This window comes from Syngnathoides biaculeatus, chromosome 5 (genome assembly GCF_019802595.1).
Source record: "Syngnathoides biaculeatus isolate LvHL_M chromosome 5, ASM1980259v1, whole genome shotgun sequence".
Classification (NCBI taxonomy): domain Eukaryota; kingdom Metazoa; phylum Chordata; class Actinopteri; order Syngnathiformes; family Syngnathidae; genus Syngnathoides; species Syngnathoides biaculeatus.
In genome coordinates this window covers 27,040,612-27,067,778 of record NC_084644.1, presented here as the reverse complement: position 1 = coordinate 27,067,778, position 27,167 = coordinate 27,040,612, and the positions used below count along the sequence as shown (strand labels likewise).

The 27,167-nt window shown below is 41.6% G+C and overlaps 1 protein-coding gene across 2 annotated transcripts in view; it reads left to right on the top strand.

The window, feature by feature from the left end:
* stk40 (serine/threonine kinase 40) overlaps positions 1–27,167 on the top strand; it is a 74,290-nt gene that overhangs the window by 19,527 nt on the left and 27,596 nt on the right. The window contains exons 5-11 of one of the 2 annotated variants that reach the window (XM_061820955.1): positions 3,185–3,409; positions 5,279–5,331; positions 12,698–12,813; positions 15,123–15,267; positions 15,824–15,943; positions 16,498–16,582; positions 19,643–23,318. In XM_061820955.1, coding sequence (XP_061676939.1) covers positions 3,185–3,409; positions 5,279–5,331; positions 12,698–12,813; positions 15,123–15,267; positions 15,824–15,943; positions 16,498–16,582; positions 19,643–19,858 — 960 coding nt within the window. In that variant the 3' untranslated portion in view covers positions 19,859–23,318. Of the gene's footprint in view, positions 1–3,184; positions 3,410–5,278; positions 5,332–12,697; positions 12,814–15,122; positions 15,268–15,823; positions 15,944–16,497; positions 16,583–19,642; positions 23,319–27,167 lie in introns of those variants that run through there. The other variant, XM_061820956.1, reaches the window with a different exon arrangement.

The following is a 27,167-nucleotide window of genomic DNA, read 5'->3' as shown; positions in this document are numbered from 1 at the left end:
TGTCACAAACTGAAGGCTGAAGATTCACCTTCAGAATAATCTGTTGGAGAATTCATGGTTCCATCAATCAAAGCAAAGTCCTAAATGTATGAAGCAGCCCAAGACCTTGTGTTTTGTATGATATTCTCTTTCTGACATCTGCTATACTTGCACCAGATGTAACGAGACATACACTGTCCTAAATGTTCAACTTTCATCTCGTCACTCCATATAATATTCTTCCCAAATTCTTGGGAATCATTCAGATGTATTTTTTGCAAATGTAAGACAAGCCTTTGTTATTTTTGGTCAACAGTGTTGTTTACCTTAGAAATCTGCCATGGATGCCATTTTTGTACACTCTTTCTTACTGTTATGAACTCTGACTTGACTAAACGATAGCATGTGTATTGTCGACGCCAGAGTCGTGAAAAAAGCGGAAGACATAAATAGGGAGCCAACTCGCCTTCTCATCATCTATGTGCTCGTGTAGTGACGTCAAAAAAGGCCAGCATTAGTAAAAACAAACTGTCAGTCAATAGATGTAACGTGATCAATGTCTTGGGCACACCTGAATCAATTGACCAAACTTTTTGATTGACTGGTCACATTGAGCACCGCTGATTTAGCAATTTGATAAGAGCACTGATACTGTAATGAGTTTGGAAACCTGATTGAAATTTGTCAAAAAGTGGATTTAAGTTCAAGAAATTGAGTTGATTGAGGAAAAAAAAAAAAAAGTTTCTCAATATTCATGGCTACAAATGAGAGAATTGAGATGCCTCTTTAACTTGCTAATACAGAAGCATCTAGTGTTGTGTGTTTTAGGAGCGGCTTATGTAATTTAATTACACTAAGTTCGCACCCATTATTTCTGCCATGTTGTAATGTTAGTTTGACCTGACTGATTAGAATACATGAGTTGACTTGAATACTTTTGAAGTATTCTCAGTGTACAGTTCAGTTATATAGAGTAAATGAAAACGTCATGGCGGCATGGTGGACGACTGGTGAGAGTGTCTGCTTCACAGTTCTGAGGACGGCCTTTGTGGAGTTTGCATATTCTCCCCTACCTTTGTGGGTTTTCTCCTGGCACTCTGGTTTCCTCCCACATTCCAAAAACAAGCATTAATTGGAGACTTTAAATTGCCCGTAGGTGTGAATAGTTTGTTTCTATGTGCCCTATGATTGGCTGCCGACCAGTTCAGGGTTTACCCTTCTGTCCGAAGATAGCTGGGGTAGGCTCATACACACGTGTGACCCTTTTGAGGATAAGCAGTTCAGATAATGGATGAACAAGTAATTTAAATAGACACATTGCTCGATTTTGTGATCTTTTTTTTTTTTTTTTAAGCTCTGTGATCCACCTGAAAAATCCTGATCATGTAAAGTCAAGTTTAGACTTTGGTAACTCTAGGACCTGATCAACTGACCTGAGACATCTGGCGTGTAAGGATACAGCAGCTTCAGGCGGCACGAGACCGTTTAGAGGTTTAAAGACTAATAAGAATCTTAAAATGAGATCTTAAGTGCACAGGCAACCAGTTGAGACTGGCTAGAATAGAAGTAATGCGCTCCCTCCTGTGTGTTCCAGTAAAAACCAAGCGGCAGCATTTTGAACCTTCTGTAAACATTTTATGGTGGTCAGCCTTCCTCTACCGCAGAGTTCTCAAACTGGCGGCCTGCAGGCCAATTGCGGCCCCCATGATATTTTGCGGTCCCCACCTTACTAGAAAAGTGTGTTAGTACAGTCCTTAAGTTATATATGAAAAGCACTTTTACAGTGCTGACAAACCTACCAGTCATTGTGGGGTTTATGGCTCTTGAGGGCGTGACATCGATGCAAGCACAGAATGAAAGTTACAGCAGTGTTGCCACGGTGAGCTTTATTAGTAGTTTTGCACACAACTTGTTTACACCAGCTTCCTTGTTCATGCACATGCATGTGCACCGAGGCTGCAGCCCAGTCTCAGCCAGACTCTGCCTCCAGAGGCTCCAAGGTGAATTGAGTTTGGAACCCCTGCTCTAAAGTAAACAACTCTCATAAACATGGATGGACAAGAGATTGTGGAATGGTAACGTCATTTAAGTTGCGACTGAACAACAGTTCAAACCGTCTCAGCAGTTTTCTGTAGTCGATATGTAAACAATAGCAGTAATTACGGTTACTACCCGTTCTCTTTTTCCTGATGGGAATAGGGAGGCGTCCATTTGAGGTAAACATTTGTCTTCAGTGAATCACGCACCCGGTGACTAGTAATTATGGCATGGCATCTACTGACGGATGCCCACTAGTTGAAGAAATTCACTATTGTTGTTAGACACCAACAGCCAGCTTTTTGTTGATTCCTTTGAAGTGTGTGCTTTTTTTCCCAAATAGAAAAAAATGGCTTATTCATCCGCTGTCATTCACTTGTCCAAGTCTCATCCATTCACATGCTTCCCTTCCCCCCTCCATTTCCTCTTATTCCTGGCGGCCTTCTCCTTAACTTTGTTATTGTTCCATCTTCCCGTCTTCTCAGAATGGCAATTTTCCGACCTGCGCTCTGATTCATTTATGCTTGCTGTATTGATCAGATTACCCATACATCCATGCCGGAAGATCAAGGAGCTTAGCTTTCAGAAGCGCCAGCTAGTTAAAAAAAAAAAAAAAAAAAAAAATCCATACAGTTGTACTGCAGGAATCAATGAGAGCTCTGCTTTTAGAGAAGCTTAAGATGAAACATTACACTCTGAATAAACATATACTGGTATCGCGAGTGTCCTCCTGATTTGCGTAGTACCAAGACTTTTCTGGTCTGTTCCTAATTGCCAGCAATTAATGAATTTATTTATTTTGGTCCTGTTTCGCTGTCGATCAGGATGGAGGATTTGTATCCCTTTTATACCAGAACAGTTTCACTCTGTCACTGGAGGTTTTAAGCTTCTACTGTGGTTTCATAGTATTGAAATAGAAGTTTATTGAAAATCAGAGTCGATCAGTTGAACAGATGATGTTGAAAAGATGTTAGATGCTGTCACCATCAACATGTTGATATCCTCTGTGGTTGTTTGGGGATTTGTTGCCATGTACTTCTTTGTTTGCTTCTATGGAAAGGCAAAGGTGGCTATATGCTGTGTCTTCCTTTAAAATTTACGTCATGTCTGTGTGCAAGAGGCAAAGTGAGAGAGTGCTTCTCACATCACATGAACTTTTGTGTTGCAGGACCGGGCCTATGAAATCGTGGAGGACACAGAGGCCAATAAGGTGCGCAAAATGAAGAAGCGCATCTGCCTAGTGCTTGACTGCTTGTGCGCACACGACTTTAGCGACAAGACAGCCGACCTCATCAACCTGCAGCACTACGTAATCAAGGAAAAGCGGCTGGGTGAGCGTGAGGCCATCATCATCTTCTACGACGTGGTGCGTGTAGTAGAGGCCCTGCACAAGGTGAGGTTTGTTGGCTTCTAAAATTCATCGATCTATCCATTTTCTTAGCCGCTTATCCTCACGAGGGTCGTGGGAGCTTCTAAAACTGTTTTGCCTCGTGGGAAATAATGAAAATGCAGGCAATTTGTCAACCTTGAAACCCCCTAAGCTAAGGCTAAACACTACATCTTTTTTTTTTCTCCTTCCTTGAAATTTTTTGTTAATTTGGGATGGTATAATTTTTTTTTTCTTCCCAAATCAGACCCAGGCCTCTTTTGTATGTGGCTATGTATATATGAGGACTGAAATTGGCACTGTTTTTTTTACTGACCATTTTGGCTCGGTACTAACGAAGACGTGAAATCCAACTGTACTATTTTTCAGTACCTTTGTAAGTGTGCGGTATTGGAAGAGATTTTCCGTGGCACACTTGAACACAAGCATAATGACATTGCTAAGTCTTGGCCGTTCCACAACAAACAGCATGGATCTAATGTTCTTAAAAATATGACTCAATTTATTGAAACGCAAAGCAGATTCTATCAATGTTTCAGTGTACCTATGTTAGCTCTTCTAATATTTCAGACAGTTTTCTCCACAGTAGGGGATTGAGTGTGGAGTGGGCTCACCTGTTACCTGAGAAAGTGGAGATGTCAGTGTTCTTGAAAATCAACAGCTCAAAAGATCAAAGCTAAATGCTAAAGTCGTCATTATACTCATGTGTGCAACGACCGCGCTGAGGTCACTGTGGCTCGCCTGAATGTAGTTTGCCTTTATATTTGAGTGGAACGCACACGTTCCACACGCCCAGTTTTGGAAATGCACAAGTTCTTCTCCAATTCAGAGATATCGCTGTGATTGGTATTGGCTAGGACGCCACAGGGTGCAGTTTCCTCAGTACATTTTGTTCATTTCCGGTAGCTGTTTTTACTTTCCTTTTCATACAGACAAATAGTGTCTGCTTGAACAAATGGACCTAAATGACCAGATATGTTTAATTATGCTGCAAAATTGATCGAGAAGGTGGTGAATGGTATGTCATCACAGAATATTACTAAAACAGACCAATCGCGAAGATAATCTCCAGGGCTTTCTCTGAGCAGCAGCTTTTTGGATGTATGGGTGGCAAGCTACGCAGAGGTTCTCTGCAAGGTAGTGCAATGATCACGTGATGCAATGCGGGCACTGTGGACCGCAGGGCTATAAAGTGGCCTTAACGTGATGTGTGCTTGTGTCTACCGCTGAATGATTCTCGAAAGTGGTTATTTGACACTCGACAAGCCACACACCAGATAACGCGTTTTGAGTGGTGGTAAAACTGCTTTTTTTCCATGTTTCACTACATTTATACTTTTGACTTTTACCAATCTAAACAACTCATATGTAAAGTAGTGTTAATCATGCATCCGGCCCTCACAACTTGGAAATTTTTCGAAAGAGCAGTTACATGACATGTAAGATACAGACATTTTTCTGTGTGTGACAACTCCCCCCACCCATGGCTTTTCAAATCCATTTGTCAACTTTAAATTTGATATAAATTGGTCAATACATATACATATTTTTGGGACAAACAGCAGACCGTGTCCCTTCTGATGGTATTGTGACCCTCCATCTTGGCTCATTTTATGTCCTTTTGGAAAATTCATAAATTTTATCAACTACAAATGTCTCGTAAACTGTGCTGTATTCACTCCTCACTGTGTATGTATAAAGTGTTTGTTGATTCGCGACTTTTTTTTTTCTTTGCATGATCAGCATTATAGGAATTATATGCACTAATAACAGCACTCCATACCCTTATTTGCTGTAATTTATGAATTAAAGTAGTTTTCATTTTTACATATTTACTAAAAAGCCCTTTGCCTTCACTCTACATCCTGTCTCCAGAAGAACATCGTGCACAGAGACCTCAAGCTAGGAAACATGGTGCTGAACAAACGGTAAGACTTAAAAGTGACCTGTAGCTTGCCTTTTGCCTTAAGTCATTCTCTCTGGTTGGTGCTGAGGCCGATTTGTTATGCGCAGTCGGCTCAACACCTGAGCAGAAGTCACATTTTTACTCTGAGAGTGGGATCAATCGTAGAAAACCTCTATGGCCCAGTACCTTTCTGCAGGTAACTGACCTGTGTGGTTTTCTCTTTCCAGCACAGCACTGGTTAGGTCTGCAGTCGTGTTGGAACTAAAGTCTGGTCACACACCCATTGTTGCATATGTGAAGCTTTATTAGTGTAGCAAATTGGCTACGGTTGCGAAAGGGTAGAACGGGTACAAATTAGAAAATTTAAAATGGAGTTTATGAAAATGTTGGTTAATTTAAGGAAAAGTTATGTTAAAGCATAAATCTCATTTTCATTGTAATTAGCAGACATTCATGCAAAATAGACACCTCTCCTTGCCCAAATGTGAAGATATTAACGTACCTTAATTGCTCCAGTTTCCACTCATTTAGGTATAGTACTCTGCTATCATATGATCACAATCGGGGACCATGATATATTTACCGTCAGTCGCGGTAATCAGTAGTGTGTGTATTTCTTCATTTTGACATGGTGGTAATATGCGTGACAACAGTCAATCAAAGTTGTCCTTTTCATGCTCCGCTTCTGTAAGAATTTTGAAAACCATTCAGATTTATTTTTACATAGACCCACATATGAGCAATGAGCTGTGACTGTAGGTAACAACAAGGGATGCTAGTGCGGTTACCCTCAAGATGTAAGTGCTTTGTTTTCTACAAGACATGGACTGCCAAGTATTTTTTTTTTACAAAAGTCAGAGGTAAAGGTGTGTGCACAGATGGCTGTGTTAAAGGACTACAATTTGAAGTACATTACCAAACATGAGGATAACTACAGAAATCTGTCTGATGAAGAGTCTGATGCGTTGCTAACAAAACTGCAAAGGCGACAGGATTTTTTTTTTTTTTTTTTTTTACAAAGCGTTGCACACCCAGAGATGCAGCCGTCAGAACAAGTTATGTAATTTCTCACAAAAACTGAGAGTTTTATCAATGAGTGCTTAAAAGACTCTCTTGCGCTGATGTGCCTTGAAAAAAGGGAAGCTTTTGAGAATGTGCCCCTCTCCCAAGCACACTGTAATGAGGCGGGTTGAGGACATAACTGGAAACTTGAAGCTTCAGCTGAAGAACAAAGCAGCCGACTTAGACAATTTTTTTCTGGTGTTGGATGAGATTTGCAATGTATGTGACAATGCCTAGCTACACATTTTCTTCCATGGGATAACTGCAGACTTTCAAATCAAGGGGGAACTAGCAGCCATGCAATCAGTGAAAGGGACCACCACTGGGAGAGACTTGTTCATAGAGGTAACTGAATGTCTTGACAAGTTAGGACTGAAATGGTGTGACAAAAGACGGTTGTCCCAATCTGACTGGGAAATATGTTGGGACATTTGAAGAGAATGTAAGGTAAGGTGACAGAAATGAACCCTTTTCGGAAATTGACAGATTATATTTTACATCAAGAAGTGTTTTGTAAATCAATGTGTAACAAAAAAAAAAAACTGTTGGTGCTGTAACTAGAATAGTTAATTACATCTGAGCGACAGCATGAAGTCAAAAATTTGTTGGACTTTTGGAGGAAAATGACAGAAAATGGTGAGGTATCACTATCCCGTCATGTGGCTCAGCCTAGGCAGTACTGAAAAGGGTGGGATCGCAAACCTTGGATTTCTTGTGGATGTGAGTGCACTGTTGAATGAATGTCGAACTCCAATGCAATGGCTTTTTTGTTCATGAAATGTACAGTGGAATGAAGGCTTTCATGAGAAAGTTGCAGTTCTCTCAACCCAAATGGAAAACGACAAGTACTCATCTATGTTATACGCACTGCGTGGAGAATTTTCAAGGCAATTTCAAGATTTCAAAACAGTTGAAAGTGAAATGCACATCGTTTCTTCTCCCTTGAACTGTAGTGTGTGTAGTATGTTCAGATAAAACTCATCGACTTGCAGTCTGACACACTTCTGGCAAAACACTTCAGGTCAGTCGCACTGCTGGATTTTTACTCTTCCCTCAAGGAGAACTTTATACACCTGGTTTGGCAACAGGACACACCCCACACCGAGGGACCCAGGACGGTCCGTCAGCCCCACCAAGGCGCTCCAACAACTGACCACCCGGAAGGGGTCACAGGGACCCAATGGCACCCCCACTGCCCCACACAATCTGCTACACCCTCCTTACTCCCAGTAGAGCCAGACAACCCTCCAACCTGCAGAGTTCAGATTCCCTAAATTCCACCAAACGTAAACATCCTGTATCCTGGTTTGTGTGGTGCAATAGAGTTGCTCTCCCATTGGCTGTTGCCATAGCATCTTCCTGGCATCCCATTGGCTAGGAGGGACTTCAATCTCTACCCATGATGCTTTTTCATTCACTTGGACACTCGACTGTCACCAAATCCTGCTAGCGCTGTCACACGCTGTTGCAAGCTAATGCACATTGGAAAAGTTACAACTTTTTCGTCTGTTTTTTTGCAAGTTTATTCATCTTTCTTCACCATGGGCCCCAAGAAACCTTATGCGTACATTCGGATGTATGTTTTCTCTCGGCTATCAAAGTTTGCCTTCTCTTCTGTCTCCCACAATGCCTTTTGCTTCTTCCCATAGTGGCCCAACACCATAGGTAAAGAACATACTTTCTTTTCTTTACATTATGTACTTTGAATGCTTATTTTTGGAGGTGGGGCCAGGGGGCTTGGAATGGATTACGCTTTTACATGTAATATTTGCTTCTACTTACAGAAATTTCCGTTATGAAACATTAATTTCGTAAGTAGAGCTACCATTGTAGTTTAAACAAGTTTGTGTGTGAAAAATGTACTTTGCGTGATTGTACTCTTCAGAGTCTTCCACGTTACTTGATTTGTGATTTCTTTCTCCGGAAGCCCAGTGGATACCCCCCGCCCCCAACCCCTACATGTACTTTCATGCCTTTGGTGTTAGCGTGTCTGATTTATACATGAGAAATTACACAAAATTCCTGGTTTATTCTCATTCAAATAAATTTGTTTGTCTCAATTTCCATTGAGTGTCTCCAACCTTTTAAAAATCACAGAATTTTGGATTTTTTTGCAAACTCTATAAAGCTCTCATTGTCTCTTTTTTGAGTACTCCTAAATTTCTGACAGTACACTTCGGGAAGTAACTAATAAGCTTCAAGCTTTTTTTTTTTTTTTTTACAAAATAGTCAGAACTTTGCTTGACAGAAAGGGCTGAATATACATCCTAAGCTTTTCCTTTTCCATTGATAAGTCTGCATCTCATTTCTAACTAACTCCAGTATCAATCACAAGTGGAGTGCTTAGTCATGAGGGTGGCACGATAGAACAGTCTGTCCCCGCTGAAGACAAAGAAGACGCCTGCCAAAAAGGCCCATAGCTCACAGCTGACTCACGTGGCAAACACACACACACACACACTGTGATAATTTATTTACTCTCCTTTGCTTCCCTCCTTTTCCTGCTTCCATTGTCCATGCCATTTGTCTCCTTTCTTGCTATCCCTTTTTTCTTTTCCTGACATTCTGCACTGTCCTTCCACCCCAGTTCAATGTACCCTCTCCTCTTGCTTTTCGGTGCCACCCATCGACAAGCTCAGCTTTTTGAACACTTAATGACACCATGTCCCCTCGTGGCAACAATAAAAGCAGGATGTGGTAGAATCAGTTACACCCCCCCCCCAATGTGGCCAACAGCACTCTGGCACGATTGATTTCTTGGATTTTAAAATGTCTGCAGCCATTCACAGAGGCATGTTGTAACTGAATGCTGTTTTTTTTTTTGTTTGTTTTTTTAAATTCAATGGTTTGCATCAACAGTCTTGTCTGAAATATACTCCATATTAACGTGCAGTAGCAGATATTTGTTTTTGTAATTCGTCCACCAGTACAACGAGTACCAGCATTATAACTACTAGGTTATATTATTAGCATCTCCATCACTACTATCCTTAAAGAGTACCACTACACTGCAACTGCTGCCAATAATTTCTAATATTTAAACACTCAAAGTTCAAACCGTATTTTGCATCTATTTGGAATTTGAGAGGAAACCAGAGTGCCTAGAGAAAACGCATGCAGGCGTGGGGAGAACATGCAACCTTCACACAGGCGGGGCCGGGATTTAAACCCAGTCTTCAGAACTGTACGGCAGATATGCTAACCATTCGTCCACGGTGGTGTCCAGAGTAACCTCAAATCATGCATTTTATGAGTCGCTTATCCTCACAAGGGTTGCCAGAGTGCTGGACCCTAGCCCAGCCGTCATATGGCAGGAGGCAGGGTCCGCCCTGAACTGGTTGCCAGACATTCGCAGGGCACATAGAGATCACCAATGGACAATTTAGAATCTTCAATGAATGCATGCTTTGGGGATGTGGGAGGAAACCGGAGTGCCCGGAGGAAACTGACCCAGGCACAGGGAGAACATGCAAAGTCCACACAGGCGGGGCCGGGATTGAACCCGGGACCTCAAAACTGTGATGCCAACATTTTCTAGCTGCAGTACCGTGCTGTTCCTCAAATAATAAATGCAAATTATGCTTTTAATATGTATATTGAAAGATACATTTATTTGTTAGTCAGTCCAGTGGTACCTCTACTTACAAACGTCTCTAGTAACGAAAAATTCAGGTAATGAAACACCTCCATGGAAAAACGTTCTCTCTAGTTACAAAGCAAACTCGGGATAATAACATGATATAAAAAAAAACATACTTGGGGTGTATTTCAATGGGCTGTTTTTATTTTGCAGATTTTTATTGATGTGGGGTGGGGGTGGGGGTGGGGTGTCTTGAGCCTAACCCCAGTGATGGAGAGGCCATTACCGCAACTTGATCAATAAGCTAGTAACATTGTACTTCTCATGCAAACGACTTTAAGGACTTAAAGGCTTAGTCATATGGAGTGCCGCAATCTGGCTCTCGGCCCTCGACTTTGACACCAATGCTACATACAGCTCGCCCAGCATTTAACCTCAATACTCATCAGCTGTCGCATATCCAGAAAAATGCAAGCAGAAGTCAAGTTCTGATTTCTAGATGGCATGACTAGAATCCTTGCGGTCCCTTGACGCCCCCCCCACCACGCACACACACTCACGAGGCAAGCGTGCAATTTCATCAAGGCCATCTCCGGAGCGCAAGCGGTAAAGTCGTGATGCATGAAAACAAAAAGAGCAGAGCGCACCACAAAGTAAGTGTTTATGCCAAGGGCGTCCTTGAAGCACGGCAGCGTGTTCCTTTTGGCCTTCCTCTTGGGCGCATGACAAGACCACTCGCATATGATCTGAATTCAAACTAGGGCTGAATGGCAAAAAGCTCAAGAATTGGCCGGAATAAAAAGTGTGGTGTGAAAGTGAGAAAGGGGGGTTGGGGCTGGTAACCTATTTTTTTCAAGTTAATTTATCGAGGGGTTTCACATATATGGCGTGGGTACAAGTTAAACTTGCATGCCTACTGTCTTTTGTACATTTTTTTTTTGCATTATTTTAGCATTATGAATGCAAATCCGTTTGCCAGCTCTTCACCATCCAGGCTTAGTAATCAACAATCATCCTCGGCAGTAGGTTGACTCGTGTGTTTGTCCTAAATCTTTTTTTTTCTTCATTTTCTTTCTCCTCTTATGAAACTGAAAGTTTCACCTGTTCTTGTCGTGCAACATTTTCATTACAAGCCATAATAATCCTGTGTAATTTGCCCTCCCATTGGTTTTTCCGTATAATGGTATATAGCGCTTTACCTCAAATTCATCCACCTTGGGAGCAAAACAGTTCTTTTTGTGTTGCTTCCATTCTAATTGGACTTAATTCCAGAATTATTAACCAAGAGAAGTTTGTGAAATGAATTCCTCACCTAAAATAAATGCATTTTTGTCTCTTCTTTTTAAAGTAACTTCTATTCTCATGGACTCAGTTGCTGAGTTAATAGCTAGGTGCACTTGAAGTAATTAATGCCTCACCTGAAATAAATACACTTTTCACAAACAAAATCAATAACAACTGGCTGCACAATCACTTGATTTGTAGTTGTGATCATGATATTGGCTGGCACAATTAAATTTGCTTCATCTGATTTTACATTTATAATGTGACCTCTGCTAATGTGTTATATATGAAGCAGTTTCTCAGCCAGTAGTCAGCCAAAAACCACGGGGCAAACACATGGCTTCGATAAGATGTCCATAAAACAAGCAAGTAGAGTGCTTTGAAAGAAAGTGAAAGAATGGGAGCCTCAGTCCTTAGTCAGACAGTGGACTAAAAGTCAAGCAAGAGTCATGCCAAGAAAAGAAAGTACCGTATTTTCCGGACTACAAGTCACTCCGGAGTACAAGTCGCAACACCCATAAAATCCATAAAAACTAAGAAAAAAACATAAGTCGCACTGGAGTATAAATCGAATTTCGTGGGAAATTTGATAAAATCCAACAGCAAGAACAGACATGTCATTTAAAATTTAAATGATGACAATTTAAAATAAAAATTATAATAGAGGCAACAACAGGCTGAACGGTATGCTTATATTACATGAAACATCTGAGAATATGCCTGGTATGTTAACATAAGATTAAGAGTTATTTCGATAACTATAGCATAAATAACATACGAAGAAGTTTGGTAACTAAAATCCAATTAAATTTTCATCCTCTGTCACTTCTAAAGTTTTTGGCTTGATCTGACCACAATGGGGAAAAAGCTGAGTATGTAAGAGATGGAAATCACAACTGTTGAGTTTTTTTGTAGTTTGCGACTCTCCACGCCTGAACAACCATTAAGGAGAACAGAGGAGATGTATTGTTCCCTTTCTTGACAATTCACTATATTGTTGGGAATTTTCATATCAAAAGTTGGTGCTTAAAGGTGATCGTGATTGCATGTTGCATTAAATTGTTTGCTTCCATTAAGTTGCAATTTGTGATCCACTTTGTAACAGCATATTTATTCAGTTAGCCCTTCGTAAAGTATCCATGAAGTTGCAATTTGTGATCCACGTTGTAATAGCATATTTATTCAGTTAGCCCTTCGTAAAGTAATATTTTTAGCTACATGTATCATCGGTCATTGTTGTTTAATGACTCATTTTGTGCTGTAATCTTATATATTGTTGAAAAGAGCAGTAAAAATAAAGGTTTTCTCTAACATGAGAAATAATTGTGATTAATAATAGTGACTACCACAATGATCAAAATAATCTTGTATTATTATTTTGACCATAATCATACAACCCTAATCCCAAATTTTAGTCCCTGCTGATATTAATCCATTTGCACTGCTTTGTGTGTTTTTGCAGGACACACCGAATCACCATCACCAACTTCTGCTTAGGAAAACACCTGGTGAGTGAGGACGACCTACTCAAAGACCAGAGAGGAAGCCCCGCCTACATCAGCCCCGATGTGCTAAGCGGTCAGTGGCAAGATAAATGTTTTACGTGTTCTCCCTTGAAAAGAGTTGTGTTTGTAGGATTGTGTTAAGGGCTGTTGCATAACCTCTTGCGGCCTTGTTGACCCCCCCAGGGGATAGGATGTTTTGCAGTACTGGACCAAGAAAAACACAAATAATCATTTTTTTTTCCTGCATCTCAGTGTACAGGGGAAGTTCCTTTATCTTTCCTGGTTGTCAGTATGTGCCTGTGTGTGCGTGTCAACGTAACGTGACTAGGATGCGATTAAAAGCAACAGTCAGTGAGTCACGCACTGATGACTCACTGTAAGGAAACTACTCCCATATACCTCCTACTACTGTGTGTGTGTGTGTGTGTGTGTGTGTGTGTGTGTGTGTGGTGTGTGTGTGTGTGTGTGTGTGTGTGTGTGTGTGTGTGTGTGTGTTTGCAAGTGAATTTTATTAGTAGCTCCCAAATTTTTTCTTCTTCCCGAGGGGTCATAACAGAAGAGAGTTGAGAAGCACTGAATTAGTCCATGAGATTAATTTATAAACTTTTGAGAGATTTATTTCCTTTGTTGGAGAAGCTTCTCTATTTGTTTAACAAACTCTGGTAGTTCAAGCGTGCCAACTAGTGTTGCTAGTTTTTATTTTATTTTTTTAAATTGCTGCTTTTTATTGATTCTATTGAAGGAAGTTTCCACCTGTGGTTTGAAATTCTAAGAACAGTTAATAACTTGTCATAACATATTACTGTGAAATAGTTATTGTTGGTGGTCAAGTCCATGTTGTTCCCACAGGTTCAGTGAAGGTGTATGTTGGTAATTTACGAAATCTGAATTTGGCCAGATTGGGCAGAGCATACTGGGAGCTAATAGAAATTATGTAGCTTCGAGACATCCACCAAGCCATTGAGGTGGATACAATTATTGAGTTTTTGAAACACTTATGTCATTTAAAACTTGTAGGAATAGAGTTTAAGGATCTTGCAGTCCATCTGTTCCAGTTCTTGCTCCTCATTGTGGTGGTGGTGCAACTTGTTTTAAGCTGTGAGCATTTAGGCCTCAACTTACTTTTCTGAAGTGGATAAACTTAATTATTTTTCTTTTTTGAATAAAAATGCATTATGGGAAAATTAGTAAACATTTTAATGTGGTCCTAAATGGAATAATTGAAAATCCAAAAACTATATCCAAGCATATCACTCACAGACATCCCAAGGAATACAAAATGCAGTTTTCAAAAGACTATTCAATTGTTTAGGGCCCAAAAAAAATCCAAACCTTTCTGACCCTCTGAGAAAAAGTAATTGCCCCACGAACCAAATAACAGGTTGTGTCACCCCTGGCAGCAACAACTGAAATCAAGCGTTTCCAATACTTGGTGATGAGTCTTTCATATTACTTTGGAGGAATCCCACAGTTCTTTGCAGAGTTGTTTCAAATCTGCCATATTGGAGCGTTTTCTCGCATGAACTGCCTGTTTAAAGTCACAGTATCTCCATTGGATTTAAATCTGGACTTTGACTGCCCATGAATAGCTTGTTCCACCATGGCTTGAGCCAGCGCCGCCGCTATGCCAAACAAGAAAAAAAAGTCATGTGAATTGCAGGGAATATTGATCAGGTGCACTTCCAACACATATCACAGTAATAAATATAGATGGTACCAAGCACCATTGGGTCTTGTCTTTTCAGATGCACTACTCCCCGCAGCCAGGAAAGTCCTTGTGCTTCATGCTTTTAGCCAACAGACGTTGGATGGTAGATTGAACCATTTTACATAGTGTGTGTGTGTGTGTGTGTGTGTGTGTGGTGTGTGTGTGTGTGTGTGTGTGGTGTGTGTGTGTGTGTGTGTGTGTGTGTGTGTGTGTGTGTGTGTGTGTGTGCGTGTGTGCGTGTGTGTGTGCGCGTGTGCGCGTGTGTGCGTGTGTGCGTGTGTGCGTGTGTGCGTGGTGCGTGTGTGCGTGTGTGCGTGTGTGCGTGTGTGCGTGTGTGCGTGTGTGCGTGTGTGCGTGTGTGCGTGTGTGCGTGCGTGTGTGCGTGCGCGCGCGCGGGGGTTCCGGGGATAAACCCCAGTGTGTGAACAGTGTTCACACACGCAGGATGTGCATGCTCAATTTAACTTTTATCAGTGAGGGCTTTTTAGTTTTGACAAAGGCCATTTCGATTCACCAGCATGGTGAGCGTGGACATTATTCATTTTGCCACATCCTGTTTCAATTATCCATTGGTGAAGTTGTGAATGGGCAGTGTGAACCCTGATCCTGTCATTTGTTTTTTGATGTCTGAAATAAATAGTGAACCTCCTCGGTAATCTTCTGTGCTCTTCCAGGTCGCCCTTACCGCGGTAAGCCCAGCGACATGTGGGCTCTTGGTGTGGTCCTGTTCACCATGCTGTATGGCCAGTTCCCCTTCTATGACAGCATACCTCAAGAGCTCTTCCGCAAAATCAAGGCTGCCGAGTACTCCATCCCAGAGTAAGTCGCTGGGGTAGACCTCACTATGATCTCCTTCAGTATACTCTACTCACAACAAGTTTGGAATAATTTGGGCTTTCGGGTAGAATTTCAGCACGATACTGAGCTGTGCTACAACCTTTTAAAATTAAACTTCTGGATGTACAACATTCACCTATTCCTTTCTTTATCTTTGTTGCTGATGACAGACATGTCTCATCTTGTCAAATTTGAGCACTACATTTTAAAAAGGATTGTTTAGCACCAATTCTAAATGGACCAGTAAACGTAATAGTTACATTCATAGATCACCTCCTGCCACCATTTGTCCTTACAGAACAGCAAGCTATTCCAAAGTACTAAAATGTTGACGTATGCATTCAAATGTTTTGAAGTCTAAGTTCATCTGTAAAAGTTAAATTGCCTTTGAAGGTCATCCTGGAATTTTACGTGAAAGTCAAATGTTCCTAACTTTTTGTCAGTATTCATATAGCATTTTTTTTTTATATAAAAATGAGTCAATTGCTTCACATTGGTTAAAAAGAGTAGCGTGTAATGTCCTAAATGTGCCCCGCAGAGATGGACGCGTGTCCGAGAATACGGTGTGTCTGATCCGAAAGCTGCTGGTGCTCGACCCTCAGCAAAGGCTGACCGCTGGTGAGGTGCTGGAATCCCTTGGTGACATCGTCGCCTCTTGGTAAGTGCACCACAAGGGGTATGCCCAGTTGGACCATTCCTAGTACAAGTGATCCGCTGTTTACAATTGTGAGCGATATGGCCGCAAAATAAAATCTCAATTTTTTTTCACAAAAAAGTTTTTGGGTTGAATTTTTTTTTTTTTTTTGTGTCCACCACAATTGTTAATGCCTGAAATCAGGTCATTTGAATGTCTTGAGTTTATCAACCTTACTACAAAAGTCCTAGGCCTTTTCTTTCCGTTACCGACCCAGCGCTGTCAATATAACACATGAATCTTCTTCACAGAGGGAACCTATCAGAGAAAAGGCAATGTTCTTAGCCAAGTATGGATATCCCCATTTTCCTCCATTACTCATGGCCTCCATGTGTTTTGATACTTTATACTAAATCTTACAGCAATAATGACTTCACCACAGTGTAGTAGGTTAGTGATAGGATCCGGCATGTATTGAACCAAAGAAATTTTAGTAACAGCATATAAACATGTACAACTTCTGTACATCTGTCATGTCCACCACTGTGTAATGAATGATCACCCTTTTTGGCTTACAGGCAGTCTGTTTCGTCGCTGAGTGGCCCGCTGCAGGTTGTTCCAGATATTGACGATCAGGTCAACCACCCAGAGCATCTACAAGAGGTAATACCATTTACGTACACCGATGCTGGTTCTTTGTCCAAAGCTGGATTTCCAATGCATGACATAAGCGATATTATTAATTTTATTTTACTTTTTTGTTTATTTGTTTCAATTGGTTTAATTGGGATATGCATCATGGCAGAGTAAAAACTACAACAATATGAAATCTGATGTCTTCAGATCAGTAAGAGACGTGGCGAGAAACTCAATGTGTATCGGGTGTCATCTAAAGTGAGTGCAGTTTTAACACCTCGGATACACCCTCTTTAAACATGAAAACACACTTTAAAGTATTTTTTCCTCATTTGTTCTTACTCGCTCGTACAGTTCTTTTAAGTAAGAGACTATGCATGCTTGCCTCGGACTCGTTGTCACTTCCAGGTGAAGTTTACTTTAAAACTTACACACACACACAAAAAAAAGAATCAAACGTACACTTAAGTGTTTAAATTGAGGACTGCACGTCGCCCACTGGACTCTCAAGGCAAAAGTCCTGATAGAATTCCTTTTTCCCAGTTCTTTTGTATGGTTGGTGAACTTGTACCCAAATAAGAGTCTTGGGTACACTAGACGTGTCTTTGAGTATTTATTGATGACAAAAGCTTTGTTTGTATAGAATCATACAGCGCATAGGACTCTCTTCCTGCTATAATGGGATCTGGACGCCAAGTGAGCCTCCCTTTCAGAAAAGTTTCTGTTCCCTCAGCAGCTCTTTATCTAACCAGTTCTTGGCTGTTCTCAGCCTGCATGCTGACTTTGGTGCTATTTGTGTTCATAACATAGTGTGGTCAGTTTAAACAAACAAGAGCTAGTAGTGTGTGTGTCCTACTGTCCTGTAAGCAGCAGCATAATAAAATATAATACACAACATAATTAAACACCAAAATATTAAAACAAACAATTTATCTAATAAAAGTTCCTTATCTTAATTCTAACATAAGATATGAAATGCCATAGACCAGCTAATGCAAATTAACTACCTAGTTTTCACCTAAATTATAAACTTTCAAGCTTTGAACATATGTGCAAAGTAGCAGATGTGCGAACAAAATAGCATATAATAATGTAAATTTAAACTATTCACGAATTTGTATGAAAATGGGGAAGAAAGGACAAACTACTAGTACAAGTAAAATATTTTCACTTAGTTAAACTTATTCTGCTGGCACGGTGGAGCATCTGGAAAGTATTGGCCTCACAGTTCTGAGGTCCCGGGTTCAATCCCAGACCCGCCTGTGTGGAGTTTGCATGTTCTCCCCAAGATTGCGTTGGTTTTCTCCGGGCACTCCGGTTTCCTCCCACATCACAAAAACATGCAACATTAATTGGACACTCTAAAATTGCTAGGTGTGATTGTGAGTGCAACTGTTTGTCTCTATGTGCCCTGCGATTGGCTGACAACCAGTTCATGGTGTACCCCACCTCCTGCCCGTTGACAGCTGGTATAAGCTCCAGTACTCCCACGACCCTTGTGAGGATAAGCGGCTAAGATAGATGGATGGATACATTTATGCTGTGATAAGCAATTTACTGGTACATGATATTGAAATGAACAGAAGATTCAACTAACACCTATCTGTTCTATACTACTTCTAATGTTATCATTTTATATTTGTGTGTTTGGCTCCTTCTCCTGTTCAATAAACTGCTCAAAGCGGCATTAGTGACTGGTGCCTGTCCATTTTTCACCACTTCATTTGACCGTCAAACGGTGTGGTAAATGTGGTACAGATTTCGGAAATTGCTATACCTCTTGTTGATCTTATCATTGTATATCTTGTCGTGGAAATGGCTTCAGACATCTCTGACCGGAGAGCTAAAGGAGCTTCCATCCACGCGTGGGTCTTCATTTAATCCATCCTCCCTGTTGTCCAGGCTGCTTGGGAAATACAGGGGGAATGTTGGGTGTACACATTCAAATATAATTATCATTACACTCAATCATTGCACTTGTCTAACACTTTTCTGGGCACCCAAAGACTCTTTACAGTTACACACATTATTTATTTAGTCCTCAGTCACACCTGGTGTTGAACTAGTTGTGTAGCCATGACGCTGTTTTACAGAAGCTTGGCTGCCATTTTGTGCTGATGGCTCCTCCTCCCACCACCAAAAATCCAACAACATTGATTCATGGGCAATAGGAAGTTAGTGTCAACTAGACACTAGACTAGTGTCAAGACAACTCTGGGTGGGCATAGAAATCAGCAATGTTCCTGTTGCAGGGCACACACATCCTTTGCTCCACACCACTCCAGAATTTTCATCCCTTTTTTTAAAAATCAGGAGATTATTTCAAATGAATTGTTCTGAAAATACACAAACGTGAATTATTTATCATTCAGTTACTGCGTTTGTCTGAAACTTCATTAAAATAAGAAAAATATTATGGTTCTCCAAAATAACAGCAAAAGTTTGCAAATATTTTATTTAGAATGAACATAAAGATAACAAGGTGGCATGGTGGGTCAGCTGGTAAAGTGTTGGCCTCACAGTTCACAGGTCCCGGATTCAATCCCGGACCCGCCTGTGTGGAGTTTGCATGTTCTCCCTGTCCCTGCGTGGGTTTCCTCCCACATTCCCAAAACATGCAACTTTAATTGGACACTCTAAATTGCTCCGAGGTGTGATTGTGAGTGTGGCTGTTTGTCTCAATGTAGCCTGCAATTGGCTGGCAACCAGTTCAGGATGTCCCCTGCCTCCTGCCCGTTGACAGCTGGAATAGGCTCCAGCACTCCCCGCGACCCTCATGAGGATAAGTGGCAAAGAAAATGGATGGATGGATAATGATGAGTCTGATTTCATGGATGATGACAGAAATCTGACCAAATCTACTGTTAAGCTGCTGAGACTCTAAGGATTTGGACTATTTTAAGTCAATCTCCCTGAACGAATAATCGCTTAACAAAATAGATAATCAATTAGTTGCCAATTTAATCGATCAATTGTTGCACGGACCTTAGTAGCTTCTTGTTTCGGGAACACTGTAATCCGAGGACGCCCTCTGCATCAATTTGAGCTGTCACAATAGTCACTTGTGGATCTCTTTCGTCCCTCCAGGCCAAAGTGACGGAGGAGTCGTCGCAGTACGAGTTTGAGAACTACATGCGTCAGCAGCTGTTGCTGGCCGAGGAGAAGAACACATTTCACGAGGCCAAGAACTTCCTCAAGCGTCACTTCAACAGCCTGCCCCCGGTGCGGCGGTTAGGCCACGATGCCCAGCCCGTTAGCCCGCTGGACGCTGCCATTCTGGCACAGCGCTTCCTCCGCAAGTAGACCCTTATACTGAACTCGCAGCCAGGCAGGTGGGGGCACCCTCTGTGTGTAGACTTTGGGCCATGCAAGGTGAAACAAATGGGGCAGAACCGCTCAAGAAAGGGCCTCTGTTCACCTTGTAGTCACTGTGCAACCTCCATCTATCTACATTGTCTGTGTGTATTCTGGACCTCCTGATCAATACAGGACCACCATCATGTAGCAGGCCCCCTCCTTCCTTCTACTGTTGTCCCATTTCGGCAAACCAAGTCAGTCTACCTCTCCGTCTCTTCTTCTGTGTTGGTAAACCAGGCTCACCGTTCTACGATGCCACCGGTGAAGTTCGGTTTTTTTTGTCACGCAATGGGCATAACACAACAGACACTCTCAAGTGGTTCTTTGCGAGTTGGGACGAAATAAGCTTTTTTTTTTTTTTTTTTTTTTTTTTGTTTTCAACCAATCTGACTTTGGAGTAGCATTTTTATTATCCCTTTGAAGACAGACACCATGGAAGCGCGCTTTGGTACTTGTTGTGTCATCCCTGTCGGAGATCTCGTTCCTAGCATCAGGCAGCTAGTGTGCACAAAGCCTGGAAGTTGCCACGCCAAGATCCCCAATAAGACCCAAATGTTGGACGCCGCTTCGTTAACCTCTTTGATGCCACAGCCAAAACTCACATCAAATTCCTGGAACGCCACGGAACTGGTACCGAGCGCCTCTTTCGGAATTCAAACGGCTTCCAGGTAGTCCACCGGATGATGGACAAAGTGTGTTTTTGATTTTCCAGTATGAATGTGAATGACACTTTGACATGTTTGCATAGCTTTGTGTGTGTGCATGGCTGTGTGCGTGCCTGTCCGTGCGTGCATGCCTGCCTTTGTGCGCGTGTTTCAAACCAGGGCCTGCCGAGCCATCTGCCTCAGCAGCCATCTTTAAGCTATTCTTCATTTGACGTTTTCCCACTGCACAATACCGGGTTGGTTCGAGGGAACTGCAAATACACGCAGCACCAAACCCCACAGAAAGGTGGACAGATCTTATCTGACAGCAATGACAAACAGGGGACTGCACCCAAGGAGTATATAATTACAGTGTCAGGTACAGCTAAGCTAGCATTCGTTCTTTTTATTTTTGTAATTTACGTATCCTTAAACAATAGTTTGTCTGAGATGAGACTTGGGGCAGCCAAAAAAATAGAATGCTGCTTACAGGTGGAGACTGTGGGATATATTCTTTCCTCTAGACCTGAAGGCACTGCAAAGAGTTATCCTGTCTCTTTTTTTTTTTTTGGTCATTTCTACCTGCATTTTGTCAACCGATGTTTTCATGCCTGAGAAGAGTCTGTGGGTAGAGAGAAAACAGAGCATCGACGCCAACCCGAGACTGGATCAGTTTACTGCTAAACCTACGAAAGCGTTTAACGTATCAGTCAGAACGCCAGCAGCTATGCTACAGAGAATCATCTTGCTTGAGAGGAGATCATGGGCAGCGAAAAAGTGGGCTAGATTATGCACAATATAACTGCTCTTTCCGAAGCCATTATAGCTAGGCTACGTGTTTTTTTTTGGTTTTTTTTGACACTTTCTCGCTTGTGTCCTCAAGTCGTGACACCTGAATGCAATCGCAGTTTTGTTTAGTTTTTGTTGTTGTTGTTTTTAGTTTTTTTAATTTCAGACATACTCTCAAGTCTCCACTTGGCTGAAGTGGCCTGTTTTCTTTCTGGGATCAAATGTGCTTCCTTTGCATTTCTGTTTTTGCAGTTGTGTTCCTTTGTATTTCCAAGTGGGTACTGTGTGGTGGAAAAGCGTCCAAATGGTGTTTATTATCTGGCACACTGTGAAAAGCAGACCAACACAGAGCTTGATATGATTTTTTTTGTTTGTTTGTTTGTTTTTGTTGTTTTGTTTTTTTTTTTTTCCCCTTCCATTTAGGCAGGGCCCCTTGCTCATGTATTAGCAGCCCCGTATTACATGTATTATTCCACTGTGTAGGTGCTTGGTGATCCATACTGTAATATTTTTCATTTTATTTCTTAAATTATTTTACTTTTTTTGCTGCCTTGGATTGTGGTGACTATATGAATGAATCTAGGTTAATTTTCTTAGGCAAAGCTAGGCACGCTTGGCACTGTTAAGCAACTTTGCCGCTGCCTCATTTGCTCTTCCTCCTACGTATTTATGTTCGCATCTCACCTTCAAGGTTGTTTTATTTATTGTATGCTCAAAAAAAAAATATCAGCTACAACGATGAAAAAGTAGCAATTTGCTTTAGTCTTCCCACAGTCTGGGAGCACAACCTAAATTAAAATGCATCACATACTTGCCATAAACTGCATTTTTGCCATATTGCCACCATTTAAGCTACTCAAATTTATGCTTGGCTTTAGTTTTCTTTTAATTAAAATTTCAGTTTATTTTTCCTTCACAATCACTAATTGAAAGTCCCCATTAGAAAATGTGTGAATTCCATATCAGTATTGTAGTAGTACACAAATACAAATTTCCAGTGAAAATGGCCCACCTAATAGTAATTAGAAGTAGAAATATACTTAATGTGAATAAAATTGCCCCCCCTGCAACCTGTTACTCTTTCAATATTTAGCAGCTTTTTTTATTCCTGTGTTGCTACTGTGGTTTTGAAAAGCATGAAGATAACGTAACGAGATGCATGTTTCTGCAGTCTGCGCCGTGCCACTTATTTTGTAGCAAGAGAACATCTAGATTTTTTTTTTTTACCTTCTCCTCCCTAATTTAATATCAGATGTTTCCAAAATTTGATTTTTTTTTCTTCATAGATTTCCACTTGGTTCCTTCCACTAATTTAAGAGCAACAATTCCACATTTGGCCAAAATATTGACCATAATTTATATTTGTATTATTTTGTTGCAATTTTTGTCTTTAAAGATTTTGCCCCTCAACCCCGCCATTAATTTGACAGAAAAATGTATGTTCATTTAATTTATTTTTGTAGCAAAATTGCATATTTTTTCAGAAAGTTTTCCTCCCTGAATTTTTTTCTTAAAATATTTCCTGTTCCATTAATTTAATATGAAAATTAACCCAAAAAAAGTATACATCTATATCAACATAGTTTCCCAAAAGTTTTTTTTCTTCTTCAATGTTCCACTTGCCCTCTTCCACTGTTAATTTTCATATTTTCCTCAAACTACAATATAAAATATCGCCCCTGTGGTTCGACAGATTTCACCATTGGTTGCAAAATGTTAATTTTTTCCCAATTGCTTTCAGTCACATTTTTTTTTAATCCAGAAATATAACAGAATTTGATTTTCTACCCCTTCCTGACCCCGCCTTATTTACTTATCGAGTAATAAAATTTGTCTCCATTTTTGTACAGTTTTTAGTAGCAAAATTGCATTTTCCAAAATGTTAGTCCTCTTCAAGAAAACATTTCACCTGGATTTCCTCTTTTGCTTTAGTAGCAAAATTACTTTTCCCCGATTTTTTTTTTTTTTTTTTTTTTTTAAAGAAAAGATTCCCGCCTCCCTGCTTTGTAGGTACTGTAGTTGGGTACATTTTGGACTATGCTGACGTGTTTCAAGCGATCATTGGACAAGACACTTGTTTTGGTTGTTGTCTTTGTCACCGTAAGCTGCTTGCCCATCTTTGGGGGCATCTAGAGACGCACTCATGACATTATTGTACAGTTGGAAAAATCATCTTTGTATTAAAAAAATCATATTTTTCTACTTAATCCGAAACTACATGCATGTCAGCAATAAACTTTGATAATGGAAAATAAGTCTCCTGTGTGTGGTGATTGAAACATTTGGCCAGCAGGTGGAGCACTTTCTTAAATTATGAGCTACACCTACTACGTAGTCCATTATAGATCTCTAATCGGATGGCGAATTTGAATATATTTATGTAACTTTGACGAAATGCAATTGCATATTCCTATATTTTCAATGGGAATATATTAATGGTATTTAGCTATTAATGCACCACTTCTGTCAGAATATAGAAAAATTCGAGTGAATCAACATTATTGCTTCAATTTAATTTATTATTTTAAGGATATTTTTTCATGGTGGTATTGAGCGCCGGCCTCACAGTTCTGAGGACTGGGGGTCAAATCCTGGACCCACCTGTGTGGAGTTTGCATGTTCTCCCCATGTCTGCATGGGTTTTCTCCGGGCACTCCGGTTTCCTCCCACATTCCAAAAACATGCAACATTAATTGGAGACTCTAAATTGCCCCAAGGTGTGATTGTGAGTGTGAATGGCTGTTTTTCTTTGACGTGCCCTGCGATTGGCTGATAATCAGTTCGGGGTGTACCGTGCCTCTTGCCTGATAATAGCTGGGATAGGCTCCAATACTCCGGCGAACCTCGTGTAGAAAAACGGCTCTGAAAATGGATGGGATGGATATCTGTTCCCATCTACTGTATATTAAAATCAATACTGGTTAAAGAATATTGGAAAAGTAAATCAAATGTTCTTAAATTTTATTTGATAATATACACATGAAATTAAGTATTATTTTGGTTTCTTTTTATTTTTTTGTTTTGTATGTAATACTTTGGAATCATCCAAATGTCTAATTCTACTTAATTTTATATTGCTATAGTGTGGACCTTCAGTGTATGAGGTGAATCAACTGTCACTCCACTCTCAAAACGAAGGTATTCTTGCAATTGGAATGATCCCCTCCTGAAAGCCGTCACTTTATCGTGGTGAAGGGGTTTGTGTGTCCCAATAATCTGAGAATCTTAATTGTCGGGGGCTTCACAGACCTGCCAGGGTCACCCACAACAACCCCCCTTCAGAAGTTGGGCCTTGACGCCGAGTGCCTGGTAGCTGGGCCTGCACCCATTGGACCTGGTTGGGCAAAAGGTAATTCGCATCCCCCTTCCCATGGGCTTACCACCTGTGGTAGGGGTGATAGGGGTAAGGTGCAGTGTGCGCTGGGCGGTGCCCGAAGGCAGGGACCTTGGCGATCCAAACCCTGGTGACAGAAGCTGGCTCTAGCTGCATGGAATGTCTACACACGCCGGCCTGGGCTGCTATGTGAGGTCGAGAAGTTCCAACTAGATGTAGACTGACTCTCCTCCACACACTGCTTGGGCTCTGGAACCAGTTCCCTAGAGAGAGGTTGGATTCTCTTCCACTCTGGACTTGGTCATTGTGAGAGGCGTTGAGTTGGTAAAGGTATGCCTTTGCCCCCCAGCTCATTGCCTGTATGGTGGGGTTCACACCGGTGAACGAGAGGGTAGCCTTCCTCCTGGGGGAACGGGTCTGTTGGTTGTGCATATGCACCAAATAGGATCTCAGAGTACCCACCCTTTTTGGAATCCTCAGAGGGGGTCAGAGAGAGTGCTCGTTCTTGGGACTGTTGGGGGACTTCAAGGCTCACGTGGGCAATTACAGTGAGACCTGGAAGGACTTGATTGGGAGGAACGTCCCAAAATCAGTCCAGAACCTGAGTGGTGTCCCGTTATTGGACTTCTGTGCTCACCATGAATTGTCCAAAACAAACACTATTCTCAAGCATAAGGACCTACACACGTGCAGTTGGAACCCGGGGACCCAAGGTCGCAACTTTGTGGTTATGTTATCTGACTTGCGGCCTCATGTTTTGGACACTCTGGTGAAGAGAGGGGTGGGGCTGTCAACTCATCACCACCTGGTGGTGAGTTGGATCCGATGGTGGAGATAAGATGCCAGTCCCAAGTGGCAGACCCAAAAGTATTGTGAAGGGCTGCTAGGAACGGCTGGCAGATTCCCCTGTCAGAAGGACTTTCAAGTCCCACCTCTGACAGAAATGTGCTCATGTTCCGGGGGAAGTGGGGACCATTGAGTCTGGGTGGACGATGTTCCACACCTCCATTATTGATGGGGCCAACCAGAGCTGTGGCCTCAAAGTGGTCAGTGCCTGTCGTGGCGCCACACCCTGAACATGTTAGCAGACACCAATGTAGAGGGATGCTGTCAAGATGAAGGAGTTGTATCGGGCATCTTTGGCCTGTGGGATTGCTGAGGCAGCTGATGAGTACCGGTTGGCCGAGTGGAATACAGCTTTGGCGGTCCCTGAATCAAAAACTGGGGCGTGGGATGAGTTCAGGCTCCCTCCTGTCTGGGCTCTCTTTAAGATAGTGTGAGAAGTAATGCCATCTGAGAGAGGCTCAGAGTAGAACCACTGCTTCTCCGCCTTGAGAAGAGCCAGATGAGGTGGCTGGGGCATCTGATTCGGATGCCTCCCGAACACCTCTCTGGTGAGGTGTTCTGGGCACGTCTGAACGGAAGGAAACCCGGAGGAAGACGCAGGACAAGCTTGAGGGACTACGTTTCTCGCCTGGCCTGGGAATGCCTCGGGATCCCCCTGTAAGATGTAGATGAAGTGGCTGGGGAAAGGGAAGTCTGGGCATCCCTACCAAAACTACTGCCCCTGCGACCCAACCTCTGATGAGCGGTATAAAATGGACTGATGTAAATGTTAAGTGTTGCCATTCTGGACTTAGCTTTTGTTTTAATCAGTGTGTTGTTACCCAAATATGGCCAATGATGTTTATGTGGTATGGAAAGAAGCGCACCTAAGCCTTGAATGGCTGCGCCAAGACTGTGAACCAAAAATAGTGCATAAATTAAGCCTATTTGTCATTCGAAAATTGAGGTTGTAAATCAAATTGTTCTTCAACTGGTGTTCCAGAGCAAATGTATGTACATTTTTTCATATTTTCCATGAGGGCAGCACACATGCTCAACCCTAAAATTTTATTGGTGACGTTAACGCCAAGCTACTGGGCCTCGAGGAGTTCAGAACAACCATCTGTGGATGCAATGGATGACCAGAGTACGTCAGACATCTGCAATGCTCTTGCCTAATTCCCCTGGAGAGCATTCTGGTGATCGACGTCCAACTGGTTGAACAAAACGCAAATGTCCAAGCAGAATCAAGACCAGCCCAACAAGGGATTTCATACTCAACTATTGCAGTATGTTATGAATCCCATCCATCCAATTTCGATCATGCTTGTACTCATTAAGGTGACTGGTGAGCTAGAAATATATATTTTTTTGTTCGTTTGTTGAATTACATTTTAAAGGAGGGTGGGGCTCATGGTCAATGGATTTTTTTGCAGGAATATTCAAGAATGGAGTTTTTTGGGAGCCGGTGAGGACCCTGGAGATGAGGGTTTTTCTGTTTGTATTTCTACCCTAATTAGTGGTGCCTTTAATCATTTTAATGCAAATGACACTCTGTTTCGCATCATCTGTTGTGGAAATTTACACTCTTTTGCAGTTGGCCTCGAATGTTGTTAACAGCCATCTGCAAATGTTCGGGCTGGTTTTGAATACAGAGAGGACA